Source organism: Polypterus senegalus, chromosome 12 (genome assembly GCF_016835505.1).
Source record: "Polypterus senegalus isolate Bchr_013 chromosome 12, ASM1683550v1, whole genome shotgun sequence".
Classification (NCBI taxonomy): domain Eukaryota; kingdom Metazoa; phylum Chordata; class Cladistia; order Polypteriformes; family Polypteridae; genus Polypterus; species Polypterus senegalus.
Window position 1 is genome coordinate 84,979,418 of NC_053165.1, and position 23,353 is coordinate 85,002,770.

The following is a 23,353-nucleotide window of genomic DNA, read 5'->3' on the forward strand; positions in this document are numbered from 1 at the left end:
ATGAGATGAGTCGAGCGTTACACAGGGGTGCCCAACTGCAGTCCTGGTGGGCCGCAGTGGCTGCAGGTTTTCTTCCTAACCTTTTTTCTTAATTAGTGATCTGTTTTTGCTGTTAATTAACTTCTTTTGAATTAATTGTAATTAAACTTGTGTGTTTTCCAGAACTGCCTGTGTTATTCATAAGGCCATCGTGTGACACGACATCACAAGACACAGCAAAGCAATTATCCATTTCTCTTTATTAAGAGTACAGCAAAAAAAGGTGCTAAATTTAACCTTTTTTTTTTTTTAAATATCTCACATCATCATCATCATCATCAAAAAAAAAAAAAAAAACATACCGTACTGCTAAGGAGTTCTAATTTGTCACACAGTGCACTATTCATTACAAAGTAATGAAAAGACAAAGGAAAACGATTCAAGACAGTCTTTGAGGTTTTAGCTGAGGCACTTGTTCACATGCACTTATGTAAATGTAGCGACGGGACATAAGAGAGAGAAAGGGGTCGGCGTCAGAGCCTTTAATAGACCAGCATACTGTCGAGAATCTCGGAGGGCGGAAGAAACCACCGGAAAGAATTTGAGGCGATGCAACTCTGAATGACCACTCAACAGTTTAAAGACGCTCTCTGAATCGAAGGGGGGAAAAAAGAAAAATGGACCAGAGACGACTGGCGCCGTGCCACACTTGAATTCAGGTAGGCGGGCACTTGAAAGTCCATCTGTAATCCTCATCATCATCATCATAATCACATTCACTGCCTGCTCAGCTCTGAACATGTCCTTCATCCAGCACTGTCTTCAGATTTTATATTCAGCGGAAATAACAAAAAACAACTTGCTTCTGCATTATAACCAGGCAGGTAGTTTTGTGTTTCTCTGATCAAAATGCTGGTTGTTGGTATATTTATATATAAATACAGACCTCGCATATATCTGAATTATATACAGTACATATGTATATGCGTGAGTCTGTAAAGGGTGTCCTAAAATCTGAATTCAATTGAATTATGAAACATAGATATATCTTAATTAACATTGCATTCATAATCATTTAAAGTGTGTATGCATATTTTTGGGACATCCTATGTATGTATGTGTGTGTGTGTGTATGTATGTATATGTGGATGTATGTGTGTGTGTGTATGTATGTGAATATATATATATATATATATATATATATATATATATATATATATATATATATATATATATATATAGGGTGGTCCAGATCTAAGTATGCAATTTTCATTACGCTATAACTTATTAAGTTTATTACATAGAAAATCACCTAAAAAACTCCGGACCATAGAGAAGTGTGTGAACTTACGACATGAAGAATCGTCTTTGCGCCGAACTGAAATTGTCCCCGCATAAATCTGATGATCTGGATCAGCATAATTAGATCTGGACCACCCTGTATGTATGTATATGTATATTTGTGTGTGTGTGTGTGTGTGTGTGTATATATATATATATATATTATATATATATGTATATGTGGGTATATGTATGTACTGTATATATATATATATATATATATATATATATATATATACTGCATTTATATATTAAGACAAGGAGCTTAGGGTGTGTCTAACCTCACAGGTATGGGGCCAACTGAGTTAACAAGGAAGGATTTAACACCCACATTAACACAGTTCCCGCTTGCTTTAGAATGAAGGTGAACTATTTCGTGGACCAACGTTGTCACTCCCACCCAGCACACAAGTCGCCTCGCCTCTTCCGTTTCCACCTCCCTATTTAAGTCGCCTGACTCAAGGAGTCCTTGTCAGTTCAGACAAAGTCCTCAACAAGGACACACATTACTAGAGAGCCATCTTTGATAAATGTCACATATGACGTATCCTTCCTATTTTAACTTCAATGTCCAACCACCCAAAACTGGAGATTAAAATTGTGTTACCCTCTGGTGCCCTAACCCTTCTTTTTTCTCTTTTATCCTTTTACCACACACACACACACACACAAATGTATATATCTTTCTAAAGTACAGCATGTCATACACATACACTTGGGGGACATGTTTAAGGCTCCTGCAAGATAAGCAGTTCTACATCAGGTGCAAGAGAGGGCATTGTGGCTCTGAGGGTCAAAGCCAAGAAGACACCTGATTTCACTTCCTGTTATATATATATATATATATATATGGCCCATTTGACAGATAGTGGCAGTTCATTTTGAGACCTGCATCTGAGAGAGACAGAGCTCCAGGCATTCTCTGAATAGATATACACATATATAATAATATATGTATTTAATATATATACATACACTTAAACACTGTGTGTGTGTATATCCATCCATCCATTATCTAACCCATTATATCCTAACTACAGGGTCACAGGGGTCTGCTGGAGCCAATTCCAGCCAACACAGGACACCAGGCAGGAAACAAACCCCGGGCAGGGTGCCAGCCTACCGCAGGTGTGTATGTATATGTATATATATATATGTATATATGTGTATATATATATATATATATATATATCTCCATTTCCTAAACCAGCTTATCCAGACCAGTAAGCATCAGCTACAAGGTAGGAACAATCCCATTTCATTCCTGACAGTTATAGAAAGTGAGAGTATAGGTGCATCCTGTTGCGCTGACCACTATACCAATGCAAGTATCCTAATGAGAGAGCATTTGTTTTAGTTAAAGTTTGTTTTGTGTTTGGAATTAAATGGGGTTTTGTCCAGTTGGCATCCCAAGTTTTTGCAATTTGCCCTGCCTTATCTTTCTTCCTACTACAATATAAACCCATATATATATACAGTGTGTATATATATATATATATATATATATATATATATATATATATATATATATATATATATATATATATATATATATACCATGGTAGCAACACAAGTTGTGATGAGCAGGGGGTTTGTCCTAATAGAAGCTGTGCTATAGGAGATCCTGAAATGGTTAAAGCAAAGCAATGGGAACTCCAATCAGTATACTGGTAGCCCCCTCCCTACAAAAGCCAGTAAGGGCCATGGTGGAGCTCCTTTTGCAGTGCGTTTGTGCTCCTCAGCCATTCCAGGCTGGACAGTCTATTTGGGGCTCAATTGCAACATTTTATGATGATGTAACATAGAAACATGAAGCTGCTAGATGACCCCAGGGTTTCCACATTGTATCTAGTACCCTAGAAGTCTTGCACATGGCTCACCAGGAACAAGTTAATGGCTAAGGTTCAGAAGTCACTTCCAGTCATACGTCCATTAAGATTGGACTTCAACAATGAGCTCAACTGGTTAAGGGAGGAAGAGAGGCCAGAGTGTGAAAAAGGATCATCTTAGTTAGAGGTGAATAATTGTGGATTAGTGTGTGAGAATGAACCAGACAGTGCGGGACACAATGAAAGATCTCACCAGTATAGGTAGGCCTGTAAGGTTTAGGTGCTTATTATGTTACCTTTCTATTGTAGCCTCTACTTTCCCTGTCATTTGTAATGTTGCTTTATAATAATGTGGTACCCTTTAGAAGTTATTTTGGTTTGGGGGCAGCATTTGTGAGCTCTCATCAGTCTACTGTACATACATGAAGAACATACCCTCATTGTACAGTATATATTTAGATAGATAGATCTGATACTGTGACTTTCCTATCTATCTATCTCTATCTATCTATCCTATATAATCAAATTTTTTAATCTTGCCTACTATACCACCTATCTATCCATCTATCCTATTTAATGTAATCTATTAAAATGTTCAATCTTGCCTACTATATCATCTATCTATCTATCTATCTATCGCGGGAGGCTCAACATACTCTGGCTATTTTTGCTGCTCAATGACAATGTGAAGTCTGTGTTTGTTCATGAACTGGGCAGTGGTCTCTATGTATACATGTACAGTATATCAATTGAGCCTCAATATATTATGTTTTACATATAGTCAGATAAATAGATTTGATACAATGCCCTATCTCTCCATCTATATTATATCATTTTTTAACCCTGCCTACTACACCATCTATCCATTTATTATAGTGTGATCTATCGTATATAGTTTTAATTCTGCCTACTACACCATCTATCCATTTATTATAGTCTGATCTAAGTATCTATCCTATATAATTTTTATAATCTTGCCTACTACACCATCTATGTATCTGATGAGGCTCCACATGCAGTTTATGTAAGTGGCAATGAGACGTGACAATGACAATGTGAATTCTGAGTTGGGCTGTGATTTGGCATTAGGCTGTGGCGACAGTGTCGTCATAAAGGAAAGGACTCACCGGCTACTGAAAGTATGCGACTCGGTTCATTCAAACGCATCCCACCCAGTCCACCGACTACTATTATTACTACTATTAATAGCTGTATTACTGCCCAGCACAGTTAAAGTCACCCCCTCGCAGGTTGTCCACATTTCGTTTCTCCCCCTGGCCTTGTACTCTTGCACATCACCACTTTCCCCCAGTCCCGACTGAACTCGATCTCCATCCCGACGATGCGACCAGAAGTCGAAGGACCTCTCAATCCCCCTCCTGCTTTCCGGTCGTTAGTCATCCAGATGTTGCTCTTCCCAGGTCGAGGTGGGGATGGCACTGTAAGGGTCCATAATGACTTTGGCACAGCGGATTATCATAACAATCAGGAAGAGGCAGAGGAAGACGATGCATGCTAGAGTTAGTCCTTTGTCCACGTCGACAAAGGCAGGCTCAGGCGTTGAGTCTTCCATCGCTTCGGTCTGTCATCGATATCGGATGCTTCTGATACCATCCTGACTGAATCTGTTAAAAAAAAAATAAGAGACAGAAAAATATGAGCTCAAGAGTGACGGGGTGACACATGAAAGGTGTAGGTGGTCATCTAAATGAATCGGCCGTAGTTTTGGTTCCCTTCTTGTTTTGTTTTGGCGCATGAAGAGCTTCTCTTTTCTACCACAATCGGCACTAACCCTGCTGACCCTTCTTTTCTGGACAGGAGGTTAGGACAAGCTGTGTTTTTAGGATAGAAACAATGCTGGCCATCTTTCTGAATTACAGCCCACTCACTCATACTTATGGCGTCAAGCACAGAAATGCTAACTTCGGCCAGCCCTTTGGCTATAAGAGCAGGAGATCTTAATGTTATTATCAAATGGGTCACCAGCTGCCCATCAAAGGCCTAATATTCAGGTTAAATGGCTTTGGACGTGATGGAGATGTGCGCCGAATCACTGCAAGGCTAAAGGGCTAGAGAAAGAAGATAAAGAAGAAGACGACATTAGACATGTGACTGTCACTACTGTACTGTATAATCAAATATCCTGCATGTCAAAAAATCAGATCATTGCTGTGCTGAAAAGTGAGCCATTGTGACAAGCACTCTGGGGCAGGTTGTCTTCAAGGACCTCTTTACACTTTTGAATGAGAGTGTAGCATCAAGTCAATGACACTTCTGGTCGGTTAAGTAGCAGAGGGGCTTGTTCATCAGGTTCAGCTGCTTTGGTGCACTAGAGGGGCCACAATGAGACGACCCCCAAAACAGGAATGACTGGTGTCACAAGTGGAGGGAGGCCACTGACATTTATTCCTCCTCGTCTGTTTTGTCACTCGTTTTGCATTTGGCTACGGCCAGTGTCACTACTGGTAGCATGAGGCCATACCTGGACCCTACAGAGCTGGCACAGGTAGTCCAACTTCTCCAGGATGGCAGGCACATCAATACGTGGCATTGCCAGAAGGTTTGCTGCGTCTCCCAGCACAGTCTCAAACGGATGGAGGAGATTCCAGGAGACAGACAGGCAGTTAGTCTAGGAGAGCTGGACAGGGCCCCTCGTAGATGATCCTTAACCCATCAGCAGGACCTTTGGGCAATGAGGAACATGATGACCACTGCCAGAGCCTACAAAATGACCTCCAGTAAGCAGGCAGGCCACTGGTGTGAATGTCTCTGTCCAAACAATCAGAAACAGACCTCATGACGGTGGCCTGAGAGCCCAGCATCCTCTAATGGGCTCCGTGGAGCTCGATTGGCATTTGCCATAGAATAACAGAATTAGCAGGTACCCACCACTGGCACCCTGTGCTTTTCACAGATGAGATCAGCTTCACCCTGAACACATGTGACAGATGTCAAAGGGTCTGGAGAAGCTGTGCAGAACGTTATGTTTCCTGTGACATCGTTCAGCATGACCACGTTTGGTGGTGGATCAGTGATGGTATATCTGGGGAGGCATATCCATGGAGGGACACACAGACCTCTACAGGCTAGACAACGGTGGGCACCTTGACTGTCATTAGGTATCAGGATGAAATTGTCAGACCCTATGCTGGTGCAGTGGTTCCTGGGTTCCTCCTGGTGCACAACAATGCCCGGCCTCATATGGCGAGAGGATGAAGGAATTGATACCATTAACTGGCCGGGCCCACCCACGCTCACCCGCCTGACCTCAATCCAATAGGACACCTCTGGGTGGGACATTATGTTTGGGTCCATCTGACACCTCAGACTGTCCAGGAGCTCAGTGGTCCAGATCTGGGAGGAGATCCCCCAGGACACCATCAATCGTCTCATTAGGACGTTGTCAGGCCTGCTTACAAACATGTAAGGGGGGCTTACAAACTACTGAATACGATTGTGAGTTGCTGCAATGAAATTTCGGCACAATGGACTCAACTGCCTGCCTGCTGCATCATTTTGTTCCCTTTGATTTTCAGGGTATCTTTGAGTTCAGCCCTCTCTCTGTGTTGGTTGATCATTTTAATTTCCATCCTCTCGTTCCTCACACATCACCATAGAGAGAGCCAGCAGGACATTTTTTCCCATTGAGATCTGATGGGTTCCCAAAGTGTTCCTTTCATTTCTTGGAGCAGTTTATTTAGCTACATTCAACCCTTCTCTCAGTTTCCCTGAATTGTCCCTGACGTTGACCAACACCCCCCACTGCATGATGCGGAGACCACCATTCTTCGCTGCACATAGGTAGGGGCTGGGCAGTCATTGCCAGACATGATGCTTGGCGGTTCTGACCTCAGAGGCCACGCCCCTCAATTCAACCTATCGATGAAAATAAACACTGGCGGCCTCTGAGGACTCAAACAATCCTACCAAATCATGAGAGTATCGTTCGGTCTCATCTGATCACAAGTCCCATTCGAAAATGAGATGCCACTTTTGTATTGGTTCCTGATGGGAAGGGGCGGGGCCTACGTAGGGCATCCTGGTCGAAGCTGGGTGCCCTGATTGGGCATCTTCTCAGAGTAGTATGGAACAGAGAAAATATCTTTAGTGACAGCGCCCCCTGTCATCCCGGGGTGGCATCGCTTACCTCAGCCGAGTGTAGATGATGATCCGCGGTCGCATGTGACAAAGCTTTTTAAATGCCATTTTAGGTGAACTCTCCTAATAAAGAGTCCACTATTCCCCGTGCTCTGCTGTGCTTTTAATTGTGTCCCAGATTTTTTAAAAATAACCTTCAAGAGAATCTGCTGTAGATCCAACGTCTCAATTTCTTAATCTTCCCATATCAAGACTTAAAAATGATTAATTTCACCCAAGTTTCTGTACATAACAGTCTCATTTACTGACTCCATATGTACAGAAGGTCCACAGTGGGGTCGACACAATGTTTGGCACGTGTGTGTGTGTGTGTAGCACTGATGTAATAAAAGGCCCAAATGTGATTGTGATTAGCTGTTTAGAAAAATCCAATAGTCTAACACCCTGAAGATATAACCTACAATTCAAAAGTCTCAAAAGAAAGATAATATATATAAAAAATAGTTTGGGATGGAGTGGGGTGTCAGAGAAGACAATAGCTGAGCTCACTAACTGCACAGAAACAGCCACAGCCCTCAGGGGTAACTGCAACCTGAATGGCCGCAGCATTCGAGAGTTCGACTTCCAAGTATGTCTTTGCCCCTGAAGACAATGCACACCATTTAGGTTGAAACTTCAGCCACAAAACTCAATGAAAACAGGACCCCGGAGATGGAGGAGAGGAAAATGAAACAAAAGGTAAGAGACATAGAAATAATTCCTACAACAACTCATAATTTTTCTTTTTTCCCTTTGCATTTTTATAGTCAGGGCGCATCACTGAGGATACTGACATCTTTTCTATGGCAGCTGCTATGATGTCACAGACTGAAAGGCATTGTCGTGGACCAGGAGTCCCAAAGCACATAATACCCAGTAGGTTACAACAGCACTTCCAAAAATACCCACTAGAGGGAGGTATACCGGCAAAACCCCGGTTAGAGATATAGGGACAGCACAGAATCTTCATAAAAATAAAAAGGTTTATTTCTACAAAAATGCTTATAAGAAGAACTGCAAAAAAAGGCAAAATGGATTTGCCTAACACAAAAGGCAACTTAGGGGAACAAGGGTCCCAATGCAGAAATCCAAAATGAGTTTAAAAAAAGGCAAACAACAAGTCTCAGTAAACCAATAGAACAAAAGAAACACAAAGAAACTCACTAACACCCTAGATAGATAGATAGATAGATAGATGGTGTAGTAGGCAAGATTACTGATTTACATATATTAACAAGAAAGGCATTATAGATACAGGAGATAGATAGATGGTGTAGTAGGCAAGATTACTGATTTACATAAATTAACAAGAAAGGCATTATATAAGATAGATAGATAAAGGTGCTATATATTGTAAAAGCTAATTGGATAGTGAAGTGCATCATATCACAGATAGATAGATGGTGTAGTAGGCAAGATTACTAATTACATAAATTAACAAGAAAGGCATTATAGATACAGTAGATAGATAGATAGATAGATAGATGGTGTAGTAGGCAAGATTACTGATTTACATACAGTAAATTAACAAGAAAAGCATTATATAAGATAGATAGATAAAGGTGCTATATATTGTAAAAGCTAATTGGATAGTGAAGTGCATCATATCACAGATAGATAGATGGTGTAGTAGGCAAGATTAAAAATGTACATCCAAGAAATGCATTATAGATAGATAGATATGTCAGTCAGTCATTGTTTTAACCAGTTAGTCCTGAGTGGGGTCACGGGGGGCTGGAGCCAATCCCATCCAGCAGAGGTCGCAAGTCAGAAATAAAACCCTGGACAGGGCGCCAGTCTATCACAGGGCAAACACACCCACGGGCCAATTTAGTGTCGCCAGTTCACCTGACCTGCATGTCTGTGGACTGTGGGAGGAAACCCATACAGACACGGGGAGAACAGGCAAACTCCACACAGGGAGGACTGGGGAAGTGGACCCTGGTCTCCTTATTGCGAGGCAGCAGCACCCACTATGCCACTGTGCTGCCCCTAAGATAGCTATGAAAGGCCTCTATATAGAAAATGGATTTTAAAGGTGATAGCTGGATATAAAAGGCACTACTGTATATAGAAGATGGATTTTAAAGTTAAAAGATAGACAGTTAGACAGAACTTGATTTGTCCACAAATCAATAAAATAAATCAAATAAATAGACAGTAAATAAGTAAATACATACAGACATGCCAGGTTGACTATAAAGGAAGAAAATTAAAATGAAAGACAGGAAAAGGTCAGAGTTGGCTGTGACAGTCCCAGTGAGGCACATGCAGACATATTGCTGTTGGTCTAAAGGAGCCCCAGCAGCTCTTTAAATTCCTGAATAGATAAATAAATCATATCTACGCACACACTAAGGTCTGAACCCACACCAGAATGACTAAAAAGAAGAACATTTTTCAAAGAAATAAAACTTCCGACTTGGCTGTCCCAGTCCCGGTGAGGTGCTGCTATACAGGCGTACTGCTGTTGGTATAAAGGACCCCCTAGTCGTGTTTCTTCACACACTTCCACTGAATGATTCGTTGGCTGAAAGTCCTCCGTGTTGTTGTGTCACACAGAGAGGACGTGCAGCGTTGTTCATAAGGGCGCCCAGTTTTGTCTTCATTCTCTCTAGGGGTCCAGAGTGAGTTTTTTTTTTAATCAGCTTGTTGATTCGGTGGTCCTCTCTTGAAGTGGCGTTAAAGGCCCAGCACACCACAGTGGCCATCACAGAGTTGTAGAAGATGTGAAGGATGCCATTTCTCATATTAGAGGAGCACAGTCTGGTGAATAAAGAAGAGTCCGCTCTGTCCTTTTTTTTCTTTAGTTCCTCTGTGTTCTGAGACCAGTCCAACCTGTCTTTGATGTGGACCCCCCAAGTACTTGTAGGAGTGGACCACCTCTACTTCCACTCCCTGAACAGTGACCGGACACAGAGGCTCGTTGGTGTGGTGAAAGTCAATAAACAGTTCCTTTGGTTTTGCTGATGTTAAGATGCAGACCATTCTCAAAGTTCTCCCCTTGTCTCATCGCTGTTATCAAGACCCCCCCTAACTCCACCACCACCCAGGGGTGCAGACTGATCTGAGAATTTCTGCAAGACGCACGACCTGCTGTTGTATTTACAGTGTGAGGTGCAGACTGAAGGGACTCAGGCCTGTTCCTTGCGGTGGTCCATTCAGTCTTTGAGTCTCACAAACTGCCCGACAGGTGGTCCATCATCCAGGGCAACCACAGACTCATCCACCTGCATATCCCTGAGCTGAGCGACCCCCTTAACCGGGATGGCGGGATGGCATCAGAAAACAGAATCGTCACCATGCTGCCAGCCTTGTGGAGCAGACAGATGATGAAAAGATAGCTCAATAAATCATGAAACACAAAAGGACAAACATCAGGCACAAAAACAAAAGCCCACCACAAGTTTTCTTTCTCCTTCAAAATACCCCAAAAGAGAATTGTTGATGATTAGTAATGGGCAAGAAAAAAAAATAAATAAGAAACAAAGTCATGGCAGCCTATGCCAGGAAACGTGACTGGCACGCACCCCAAGCCCATCGATCGGGCCTCATCTCCCTGACGGCCTAATTTAAGTTAGCCGTGATCACAAGGCCTCTGCTACGGGGGGATTTCAGTGTGCCTTGCTTATCTAAATAAGAAAATGAAATAATTAAGTGCGGTGGGTGGGCTGGAGTATCAGCTTCAATCTCCGGGGCACATCAGATGAGTCACTTTTGGATGCCGAACAACTGATAAAGCCTTTTTGAACATCTCTAAATGACGCTAAGTGATGTACTACGATCCCAAGCCTCAGACTAATCCGATCTTTTACTTGGCATGGCAGCCCACCACCTCCCATTCTGCATTACAGGCTCACTCGGCCTTTAAGTGGCAGCCAACAACATTTATTTAAAGGTGCCCCATCCCGACAGAAGTGGGCCACTTAATGTCACTTGACTTGCGCACATCGGTACCTCAGGCTCCTTCTGCTATAAAAATTGTCACTGAGAATCGGAAGAAAATGCAAACGATACTCCCGGCCATGTCTGCGGCATTTAAAGCCCCCCGTTTCAGAGGCCCAGTGGAATTCCGTACGAGCCTTAGAGGAGTATTTTAAATAAGGAGGCTGGATGAAGACCATTAGGTAGAGGACTGCGAGAGTATTCGGACCCCTTCTGCACACTCCAGTGAGTCTCTCAGATTTTTCAGGCCTTCCGTTCTGCAGACTCACCTGGATCCACGTGGCCGCTTCCCATAAACCTCGGAAGTCGGACGGCGGAGCTGGGAATGCCGACACCCGTTCCAGTAAAACATTCGCCTCCAGGAACACCTTCATTGTGCTTGCTTTTCGGAATAAATATCAGATAATAACAACACATTACGGGGTATTTTGCACATCCGGACCCCCATAGCTACATGTCCACGGATAGAAGTTGGACAGTGCTGTGTGTATGACACAAATGGACACGAGTGCTAATAAACTGTATACCATTTTGGATTGGCGTCATCATCTAGACTGAGCAGCACTAAGATTCCAAGTAGGAAATCCGACTTGTGGGGGCATTCCAGTTGAAAATTCTGACTGGGAACTCAGAAAATTGTGACCTAATACAAATGGAGTGCAGCGTAATAGCCGCGGTTACTGATTATTCCTTTTCGCTATGTTGCGTACTGCCTGCTGTGTCTGATGGCTTATCAAAAAGGGAGACCGCAAAAGGTTTGCTTACAGTAGCCATTAAAGTGTACATTTGTGATAAAATGATGCTCCTTTTCCCACGCGTGTGGACTTGGGGACAGCTTAAGAGCTCTGCTGGTGGTAATTTCCCACCGCTCCAGGGGTTGGCGCTGTCTGCGAATGTCTTTTCTCTTCCTGCCCCTGCAGATTGGAAGATTGACGGCTAAACCGCCACTGAGGTCACTTCTGAACTCCGCCCACCAGGACCCGCCTCCTAATTACCCACACCATATTAATTCTGTGTTGGATTCGTATCTGAGAAGACTATCAAACTAAAGGTTCATGCTTGATTCATCAAGGGGGACGAAGCCACCCAGCCCACTTGATCCACCAAAGTGGCCACCACATTAGAAAAAGTGGATCTCAACACTAGAAAGACTGAGAAGCACTGCTATAGAGGACTAGTGTTAGAAAAAACTGTGTACAGATGATTCAGTGTGGATTCAGACCCCCTCACTCTCTGCATACTTTACTGTGTTGTGGATTTCATTTTAAATGCATAAAGTTGTCATTTTCGCCCATCAGTCTACACTCAATAACCCAAAATAACTTGGAGAAGAAATTAAAGACAAAAGCTAAAATCTCTCATTCATAAAAGACACATTACTACATATGTATGTACTGCACCATCTGTTGGAATGACAAATGCAATACATATATGTTTCTGTTCCATGCCACTTGGTATAGAATTTGTAAACATAGTGTTAATGTTTGTGATGCACCATTTGTTGGAATGACAAATACAATGCATTTTATTGTTACAAATGGTTCTGGTGTGCTATTGGTTAGAATGACTATCTGTGGAAATGACAAATGTGTGATGTGCCACCTGTTGGAACAGAAAATGCTAGGCATTTTATTGATTCAAATGTTTGTGATGCACTATTTCTTCAAATGACAAATTCAATGCATGCTATCACTAAAGACAGCAGTGATGTGCCATCTGTTGGAATGATAAATGCATGGCATTTTATTATTACAAAATTTTTTTGATGTGCCATCTGTTGGAATGACAATTGCAATACATTTTATCACTACAAATGTTTGTGATGTGCCACCTGTTTGAATAGAAAATACTAAGCATTTTATTGATACAAATGTTTGTGATGCACTATTTGCTGAAATGCCAAATGCAATGCATGTTACCACTACAGACAATAGTGATGTGCCATCTGTTGGAATGGAAAATGCAATGCATTTTATTACTGCAAATGTTTGTGATGTGCCATCTGTTGGAATGACAAATTCAATACATTTAAATGCTAGAAATGTTTGTAATGTGCCATGTGTACAGCATGTTTTTACTACATGAATGACAGAAAGATAGCAGTCGGACAAGCACACAGCTCACAGACACACAGACTCTTCTCCTTTCATAACTTAGAAAGTTGCTCCAACACTGCCCTTTAGGCCTTCAAAAGGAAGTGTGCAATTTTATTAAAAACATCCATAATTTAATGGGCACTTTAAGCAAATCTTTTTTCTGTCTAGCTTTTTGATAAACTATCAAACACAGAGGCAGTAAGCAACTTGGTGAAAATGAATAATCAGTTACTGCAGCTATTAGATATCCAAATGAGTCTGCAGAAATGAACAGTCTCCACTCATTCGTAAACTTTGAGAGGCTCATCGGGGACTTGAACTCAGCTTTTGACATTAAATAATCATGAGCCTGTGTCAGCACTTTCGTGTTACATCACAGCCAGTGTCTCATACTAATAAGCCAACACTTATCTTTGGGTCCTACCCGTCCAGCGCCCAAGAGTAATTATTTAACTTTCAAGGACTGTAACAAACGGTAACCTAGGCAACAGCATTAGCAATTTAATGGGAAATTACAGCTGACTCTCTCCGTCAACCGAAAGCTGGCACAGCATCTCTTTTATCTTCCAAATCAGCTCGGAATGAAAGCATGGATTGGTTTTATACTGTACAGTGGCTGAAAAGACCTGCGCCTACCGGGCTTAGGGTCTTTGACAGCTGCGATATCACTCAAATTTTAAATGAAGTCCACAATAAACAAGCGATTGCTAAATGTAACAACAGTCTTAACAAAATTGTCATTTGCACTGCCTTTACAAGCAATGGATGCGGAAGGGTGGAGTTGGAGGTGGAGGATGGGACACCCATGAGCTAAATTTATATTTATTTGTATAGCTGACTACCAAAAGAGGGGGACAGAATTGAGTAAACATCAGTCTAGGGGACTGTTTTGGTACAAGTGTAAAAGGACAAAGTGACAAAATTGATCAGCACAAGTGAAGAGCTCAGAACAAAATTAAAGACTATCACTGTAAATGTTTGTAGTGCACCATCTGTTGGAATGATAAATGCATGCATTTTATCACTACAAATGTTTATGATGTGCCATGGGCAGGAAAACAATGCAATGCATTATCTCACTATAATGCAATGGATTTGTGATGTGCCCATGTGTAGGGACTTCCATCTCAACAATTATAGAGGACACCTGTGCTGCCCCATCTCTTCTTCTGTCACCTTTTGTCATTTTACAGGTGATAAGATACCAAAATACATCAAGACCTCCAGTCCATTTCTTCAGACACATCAATACGCAATGAGCAGCTCTTTTTCCCCAAAGAGAACATAAACTGTCTGCCTAAACGTATGGTCAGCTAGGAAGGTGTCCTGTTTTTTAATTCTTATTTGAAGTGCTAATTAAAGTGATGTATGGTTCCAAATGCTATGAGCCCCAGAACATATGGCACAACTACAAGAAGCACCAAATAAATCATCAACACCACCTGAGAATGTGTGACAGAGTGAATGCCCGGGCTCTGCGTGGTACTCCTGTGGCATCAACTTGTCACGACTGATCCAAACATCATGGGTTAATAAATATGATCAGATTATCCATCCCAGTATCTTCTGGATTAGCAAACAAAGGCGAAACTCGCTCTGACAGATGCGAGCGTCCTTTTCCCAAATTGTAATTTATGCGCCTTGAGCCGTTTTCCTTGACCTTGAGTGGTTGAGTGAGCGGGTCGGACGCTCTGATACAATTCAATTGCCTTTTACAAGTGTCCCCAAGCAGAAGCCACCAGAGTGTCATGCTGCTCAAATGTAATGCCCATTAGCCTTTAATTAACACGGCCAGCCCATCATAAAATGAGCCCCCCACGGGTCGGAGGCTTCCCTGCTACTCGGGTGATTTAAATTCCATCTCAGCTTTTATTAAGAAGACAGCAAATGGAGTAACTGCCCTGCTTCACGATGGAGATACGTTCTGAGAAGCTGCCTTGTTTTGAGAATCTTTGCTTTCAGAGGTAAAATTAAAAGGGACAGAATAGGGTGTGCTCTTACACGATGGCAGCTCAACCCGGTCGGAACGTCCCAGAAATGGAAGGATGAGGGAAGACAGCTTTTTTAGGGCACTGCCTCCCCGCAAGACGCTAGAGGGCAGCTTCTCTGCTTTAGAGCAGGTGCCCTGGGACTCGGGCACCATGGGACTTGGGTCATGTATCTCAGTCCTGTTGGGTGCCATCAGGGGGTGCTGCGGGAAGACATACATTATCTGGAAGTGCTGGCAGGCCAGGTGGGAGGAAGAGACAAAACACTTCTGGGTTGGGCTTTATATAAAGGACCACCATGAACATAGCCAGCGAGCCAGAGTCAGGGGGAGGTGGACAAAGCTTACTGGGAGGTGCGGAGGAGAAAAGAAGAAGAAGAAAAGGAGACATTTGTGAGTTTTGCGGTGCTTTATTGCCTGTTCATCTGTGACTGTGGTGACTGGAGAGCAATGAGAAGAATTTAAAATAAATTAACAGATTCTTGGTGCTTTGAACTCGTGTGCTCAGTGTCTGTCTGTTGGGGTAGAGGATCGACAGTGCCCTCTAGTGTTCACAATATATCTACTCTATGCAGTATATATATTTTATGGCCAAAACCCAAAGTTCAGCTAGTTCCCGAATTGGCCGGCCGTTTCGCATTTTGGCCAAGCGGTGTGGCCAAAGTCCGAATTACTAGAAATGACCAGCGTTTATGCTACTTTGGACGGCCATTTCACGATGTGGCAAGAACTCCCTGGCCAAAATCATGTGCTGATGTAAGAGTGTCCGCTCAAGGTGCGAAGACGCTTAAAAACTTTCACATGGAGATTCAGAGGTGAGTTTTCCATTCTGCATGATTCCATTCTGGTCTTGTTCACAAAGTGACACACAAAGTGACGCACAACCTTAAGGTCAATAAAATAAAATAAAATAGAATAAGTCCCTGATGTTAAGTCACTATTTTAGGGCTAAAATGATAACAGAAATGTGAAACCTACTTATATACCTAATCGTAATTATTGTGAAACAACCAAGTGGCGTCCGCTTTCTGAACAAGAGCCGCCAAGGCTACGCTCGATGCAAGTGCACTACTAAGTGTGCAACAAATCGCTGCTCGTGCCTTTTGTCTTGCGACTTTGGCCGATCGCCCCGTGCCATTTCGCAAGCTGGCTGGCCAAATCAACGAAAAGACTGGACACTGGCTGGTCAATTTACAGCGACATTGGCCATTTCCTGATTTGGCCGGCCACTTCCCACTTTGGACGATTTCGGGTTTTGGCCGTAACATATATAGATGGTCACTCGTGCACGTCAGTGGGTCACCATCCGGGTTCTTCTCAGGTATGCAATGCCATTGGGGGCCGAGAAACATAAAATTACTAGACGCTGCATGACCAGCAGCATCGTACGTCAACGTCGCCGCCATATTGCGAGTGGCACTGCTGGGGAGTGAAGTTATGGATAAAGATGCTTCACGCATGTGCCGCTTGGGATTGTACAAACCGCTGTACGCTCCAAACCAAATCCCGGGGGATTGTATTTCATAGGTAAGGCTGAACAATTGTTTTGGTTATATTCGGCCATTAGAAAATCCCGTTTTATAATCTTAGCACTCAAGGTCACCTTACAATAACATTAAACAACATTAGTATAATTAAAACAAGAGAATGATCAATCAAAAAGCAATAATTAGCAAACAAACAAAGATAACTGGCAGTAACAGTGCAAAATTCACAATTGGTATGCCAGTTTGAAAAGATAAGTTTTGAGGGCAGTTTTAAAATGTGATATAGAGTGACGGGCACTAAGCCAACTCCTGTCAATCATGAAGAATCCACTGAACAGGATCATCTCCAGACAGAGGAGCAGCTTCAGAGACAGACTGCTGTCACCGTCCTGCTCCACTGACAGACTGAGGAGACCCCACACTATGCGACTCTTCAGTTCCACCCGGGGAGTAAATGTTAACATTACTCCAAGTTATTGTCTGCTTTTTTATTTTTATTTATTATTATTTTTTTTTTCATTTTTATTACTATTTAATTTAATTTTTTTTTTTTTTTGTATCAGTATACTGCTGCTGGATTATGTGAATTACCCCTTGGGATTAATAAAGTATCTATCTATCTATCATATAGTGCCTTACATCTATCTATCTATCATATAGTGCCTTTCATATCTATCTATCTATCTATCTATTGAATCGAGCTGACGGATATGAGAGAGAAGAGAATTCCCGAGTTGAGGAGCACCAGGAGAGACGCTCGAGTTCCCATAGCATTGAGTCTGATGTGTGGTACAGAAAGTCGAGCTGCAGATGAGGATCTGAGTGAGCGAGAGGAGTGCAGGTCTGGAGGAGATCAGTGAGGTTGTGGAGAGCTTTAAATGTTCACAGCGGTGTTTAGTATCATATTCGCTAGCAAACAGGGAGCCAGTGAAGTTGAGAGAGAATCGGTGTGACATGTTCAGTGGATTTAGAACAGCAGGTTATTATCCTGGCAGCAGAACGTTGAAGAAGTTGTAAGTGATGGATACGTTTTTGTGAGATGCCAGATAGAATAGCATTACAGTAATCTATACGTGAGGTGACTTGGGCATTAATCAATACTTCAGAACTGTGCAACCTCAGGTCACGACCGTAATTCATTCCAAAACTTTGGTCGCAACCCGATTTGGTACGTGACCCGAAGTAATTACCCCCGTAGGATTGTATGTAAATACAATTAATCCGTTCTGGACCGTACGAACTGCATGTAAATATATTGTCTTAAAGATTTTTAAGCACAGAAATAGTTAATGATACCATAGAATGCACAGTGTGATAGTAAACACTGAGAAAATCTTGAACAGAGAATACTAACATTGCAAGAATTCACGCTACAGCCTTACAAACCGATCACTGTAAACACTTTTTTTTAATGAGTTTTAAGCACAGGGAAAAATATGAACATTTGAAAAATCCGTAATTTAAAGAACAACCAAGAAAAGTAACATTGCAACAAGGCACGCTACGAACCGATCGCCGTAAACAGAAGTGAAGTGGAAGTTAAAATCCAACAGAAAAAGGTCTTCATTAAATACAACGAGGTTAAAACAATGCTCGAAGCAGTCTCTTTAAAAACAAGGCCGGTGCATTCTTTAACTGCCTTCTCGGCCTTACGCGGCCAGCCCTCTGTCTCTCTCTCTCTCTCTCGCTCGCTGCACAGGGAGAGACTGAACACGTGCGGAAATCATCGGCGCGTACGAACCGGAAGATAAACTGGCTTGTTTGACACCCGAGTGTGTGGTCGTGAACAGATGCAAGTTTGGTGAACTTTTTGGTCGTAACCCAATTTGTACGTGATCAGAGACGTTCGTGAACCGAGGTGAACACACCGTACTGTGTTGCGTAAGAACAGGACGGAGTCTAGAAATGTTTTCGGAGAAGGAAGAAGGCAGTCTGAGAAATGTTACTTATATGGGAGGTTTTATTTAATGATAATAATAAAAGGCAAAGCCCTCACTGACTGACTGACTCACTCACTACTAATTCTTCAACTTCCCGTGTAGGTAGAAGGCTGATATTTGGCAGGCTCATTCCTTACAGCTTACTTACAAAAGTTAGGCAGGTTTCATTTCGAAATTCTACACGTAACGGTCATAACTGGAACCTACTTACGTACATATATACGGCCATAGCCTGCAGCTCGGTCGCCGTGTGAGGCGGAGTTGCGTCCCTCATTGTCACGCCTCCCATGTAATTGAGTGCCTGCCCATATAAGGCCGTCCGTCGGCAGCAATCCAATAGACACGCTGCCATGAAATATTCGCGGGTGAAGGACTGTGCTTATGCAAACGAAGATGAGATGGTCAGGGATGGACTAGTGTTTGGCACAAACTCAGCGAAAGTGTGAGAGAAACTTTTTAAGTGCCGGGTCTGAGCTAACATTAAATAAAGCCGTGGACATCGCAAGATCACACGAGATAGCACAAGCACAGCTGAGAACCTTCGATGCATGTACTCCGAGCGGCTCACGTGAACTGACTGTGAACGAAGTACGCAGACAACAAGCAAGAGCTCCAAAGAGCGCTGGACAAAAAAACGCATTACACAATTGAGAAGGCAGCAACAGAATATGAAGCGAGTGACGCATACAAGCATACGAGCATGGTGGAAAAAGTCAATGTCCAGCTAAAGGAAGACAGTGTGAAAAATGTGGTAAATTGAACCACTTCGCTAAAGTTTGCAGGACTGGGAAAGGTAAACCCGTGCATGCAGTGTGTGATGTCTCAGATAAAGAGGAAGACGAGCTGTTTATTGATGCAGTAAGAAAGGAACAACCCTCTGAATCTGAACAAGCCTTTGTAGACACATCAATAGGAAAGCAAGGTGTAAAGTTTAAGTTTAAATTACGTTCATTGACACGCTGACGCTAAATATTCGCAGGCAAATCCACAACTTCATACCGGGAATGCCTGTTAAACATCTTAGATTCACGAGTACCGATTTGGGTAGTGAACACTTCGATGAATGAAACTTGATATCTTTACAATAGTTGACAAACACGGAATGTGACTTGAACACAACACGTCCTCCAAATACGAACCTGATTGAAAGAAATAATGATAATCAAATCCTTGATGACAGCAACACTCATAACAGTCACAAAACAATTACATTGACAATCATGTTACGTTATTTTTAAAATGTTTCCTTTTCTTTTTCATAACTTCTTTAACACACTTCTTCTTTTGCTGGTTATTTAATAATTGCCATTATTGGTGTATAAATGGATATAAAGAATTGCATGTAAACGATTCGCCATAATCTGTTGTGTGTAAACGATACTAACGTTTCCATGTCTACCTGTATTAGTTTAAATGGCACTTTTGCCACTTGCAATAGGGCAGACGCGCTGACGTATCGTGTCGACTGGGCGACACAGTGAATGCGGCGTCTACCTATATATGTCAATGGCGCCACCTCTCACTGTGTCAATCTTCCTTTACCTCCACAGTGCCGAGAAACCGCCCAGTGAGGTCAACTGACTCCGCCCCTTTCCGGTTGCAACACCTTAAAACAAAGTCCGGAAGGAAGGCAGGCAGGCAGGCGTCACTTTTACTGACTGAGGAGCAGAGGTGGACGGAGGTCCTGCAAAACCCAGAAGAAGCACCCGAAAGAAAAAGCGTATTTGGTAGGACGCCAGAGGGCGACATTTTTGTTTGTATTCACGTCCACCGAGCGCCCATTAATTTTTCAATTTCACAAGTAAACGGGGAAGGCGGCCCCAACATTTATCTTGCCTTTCGACTCATCGCTCCCTCGGCCAACCACACTATATATTCAGCAGAATGTCTGTCTGTCTGTCTGTCTGTCTGCATTTTCCCCAAACGATCCTAAACCTTTTTGACCGATCTGGATCAAATTTTTACACATTTGCTCACTAGGACCATACAGACACGACAGACCAACCATGAAACCCATTCCCATTGATTTCATCCCCTAGACACATGAAAAATGTAAATAATGTTTTCTTTATTAGGCGATTTCGACCAAAAACTGATACCTTCTTCACGAATCTGAAATTGTTTTTTTATGAAATTCAATTTGGCGGATCCAATATGGTGGACCAAAAACTTCAAATCCAAGATCAAGGTTCTACCCCTGCAAACACCCCCCAATAGTTTTGTGAGTAATTTTGTGACAGATGGACTTTGCATTTTAACCATACAGATCGATCTATCGAGTTTTAAATGCCAAATCACATTTTGTGACAACGATACATCACAGGCCAGCATGGCGGCGCATCTCGTTATCTCTGCAGCCTCACGGTTCCAACTCTGGCTTTGCTACCTTCGGTGCCGAGTTGGCAGATTCTCCTCACGTCTGCGTGGGCTTTCCTACTCTGTCCTCCAAAAACAGACATGTGGATGTAGGTTCTGGAAATAGGCTGGCACTCAGCCTTAGAACGGGTGGTGCCCACCCCCAATTAAATTAAGCTGTTTGACGAGGTTCTGTTGTCTCTCCTTCGACGCGACCAAGACTTTGGGGAAGATGTTTTCAAGTCCCGCGAGACGAGACTTTTGCCGTGAGAATTTTTATAAGTCCCGCCCACCTCTCAAACATTTTTCAACCACGCCCACGGTGGTCCTCTCATTCGTGTGACCGTTTGCTTTTGTCAGACACACTTCCTGCGCTCTCAGCTCCCCTATAAATCTTGACTTTTTCCTCATTTTAAGTCGTGTATGTTAATCCTTCACTGTTTCAGGACGGTATTTTTAAACAATCAATCTACTCGTTAAAAACAATGAAGTCATTATCAGGACAATAATTATATACGTTCTGGATGACACATCAACGACTAAGCGAAGATGAAAGATCCCTAAAGCGTTGGAGAGAAAAGAATTCGGATGATTCCGCTATCTGGCTACTAGACATTAAAATTCAAGACCTCCCAATAAAAGAAGACGTATTATGTAAAAATCTTATTGAAGAATTTCATCACGAAGGGTTATCAACAGAAGAAATGAGTACACGGGCAGTCCTAGCACAGAGAAACGAAGAAGTCCAACGAATTAACGTGAAAACTGTCGATCGGTTACACGGCAAATTGGTAAAATGCGTTTCAATAAACTCTGCTGAAACAGTTGGTGGTGATGGTGCTGAAGATGAAAACATCAACTTCACGAATATCACGAAGAATATCGACAACCGTTAACACTGTACGGTCTTCCTCCGGCCGAATTACTGTAGAAAGAAGGACGTATCGTAATGTAATTGTGTAATTTATATAGGAGTGATGGACTATGCAATGGAACAAGATTAGTCGTATTCAAAATTGGACGAACAATTCTGACATGTCAAATTTTAACAAGTAGGGTAATGTAGGGGATGACGTTACACACCAAAGGAGATCTTGATATGCCATTCGTATTAAAACACTTACAGCTTTTGCTATGACAACGAACAAATCACAGGGACAAAAATTCGAAAAAGTTGGTTTATTTATTAGAGAGAAAGAAACGAAATTCACTCACGGGCAGTTATACGTTGTGTTGCCACGATGAAAGTCCAAACACGGAATCAAAATTCAATGCGATATTCAAGAAAAGTGAATTCCAAATATTGTTTTTACTAAAGTTTTAAAGTACAAGTGTAAGTTTAAAATGTATTTACGTGTTCATTTCAACGCCAGAGAGAACAAAAACGTATAATGCAACGAATACTACTAACGCAACATGAAACATCATTTTATTTCGATTAATTACGTTTTACTGTTTTAAACTATGGTAAACGAATACCTGAAATGTGAAATAGTTAGTTCTGTAATGCATACGTAACCCACGACAATAACAATCTCTTTAAGTTGTATATCCGGTTAACTCTTTGAGGGCTGAATATTTTTTCCAAAAAACATGGTTTTCTGAAAAGCAAACAGAAATCAACACAAAACATCTGTTGCTGCAAGCTGTGGCTGCCAGTTTGCCAAGAATATGTGGCAGGCTTGCTGCCAGGCTGTCTTTGTGTGGCTGGGACAAAGTGTCAGTGCACTCCATCTTATCATTGTTAAGTGGCAGTCCTCCCTGGCGAACGTTGTCAGTATAACGACTGGCTGGGGACCAATCAGCTGAAGCTGGAACCTCACATTCGTTTTCGATCACTCGTATCAAAATCTGACAAGTCATAGTCCAGTTCAGAGATAACTGGCAAAGCGTCATCCACGGGGTGTTTTGCTTATCGCATTCGCTTTGATCTCTCGCCAGATGTCGGTGCCATTTTTGCCGTTGCTGGCACCTTGCTAATCTTGGGAGTGCAGGAACTCTCGGTCAACACTTTCCTTCTAGCAACGAGAGTCCAACTAAAACAGAACGGTTGGTTTTGTCACCGTTTACAGTCGATTACCATCGTCAACTCCTCCTTTTGACAAAAGTCGACATCAGCCCTGAAAGAGTTAAACAAACCCGGGGGTTTGGCGAGCAAAGTGAGCAGGGGGATCAGCGAAGGAGCCAATGTAGCACAGCATGATGGAGTGTGTGTGTTTGTGTGTGTCAAATACCTGGTGGGATAGTACAAAAGAAT

The 23,353-nt window shown here is 42.4% G+C and overlaps 1 protein-coding gene across 1 annotated transcript in view; it reads right to left on the reverse strand.

Moving 5' to 3' along the window:
• Nucleotides 1-2,812: 2,812 nt before the first annotated feature.
• LOC120541267 (cortexin domain-containing 1) overlaps nt 2,813-23,353 on the reverse strand; it is a 72,492-nt gene continuing 51,951 nt past the window's right edge. Inside the window, exon 2 of the mRNA XM_039772740.1 lies at nt 2,813-4,774. Coding sequence (XP_039628674.1) covers nt 4,543-4,722 — 180 coding nt within the window. The 5' untranslated portion in view covers nt 4,723-4,774 and the 3' untranslated portion in view covers nt 2,813-4,542. The remainder of the gene's footprint in view (nt 4,775-23,353) is intronic.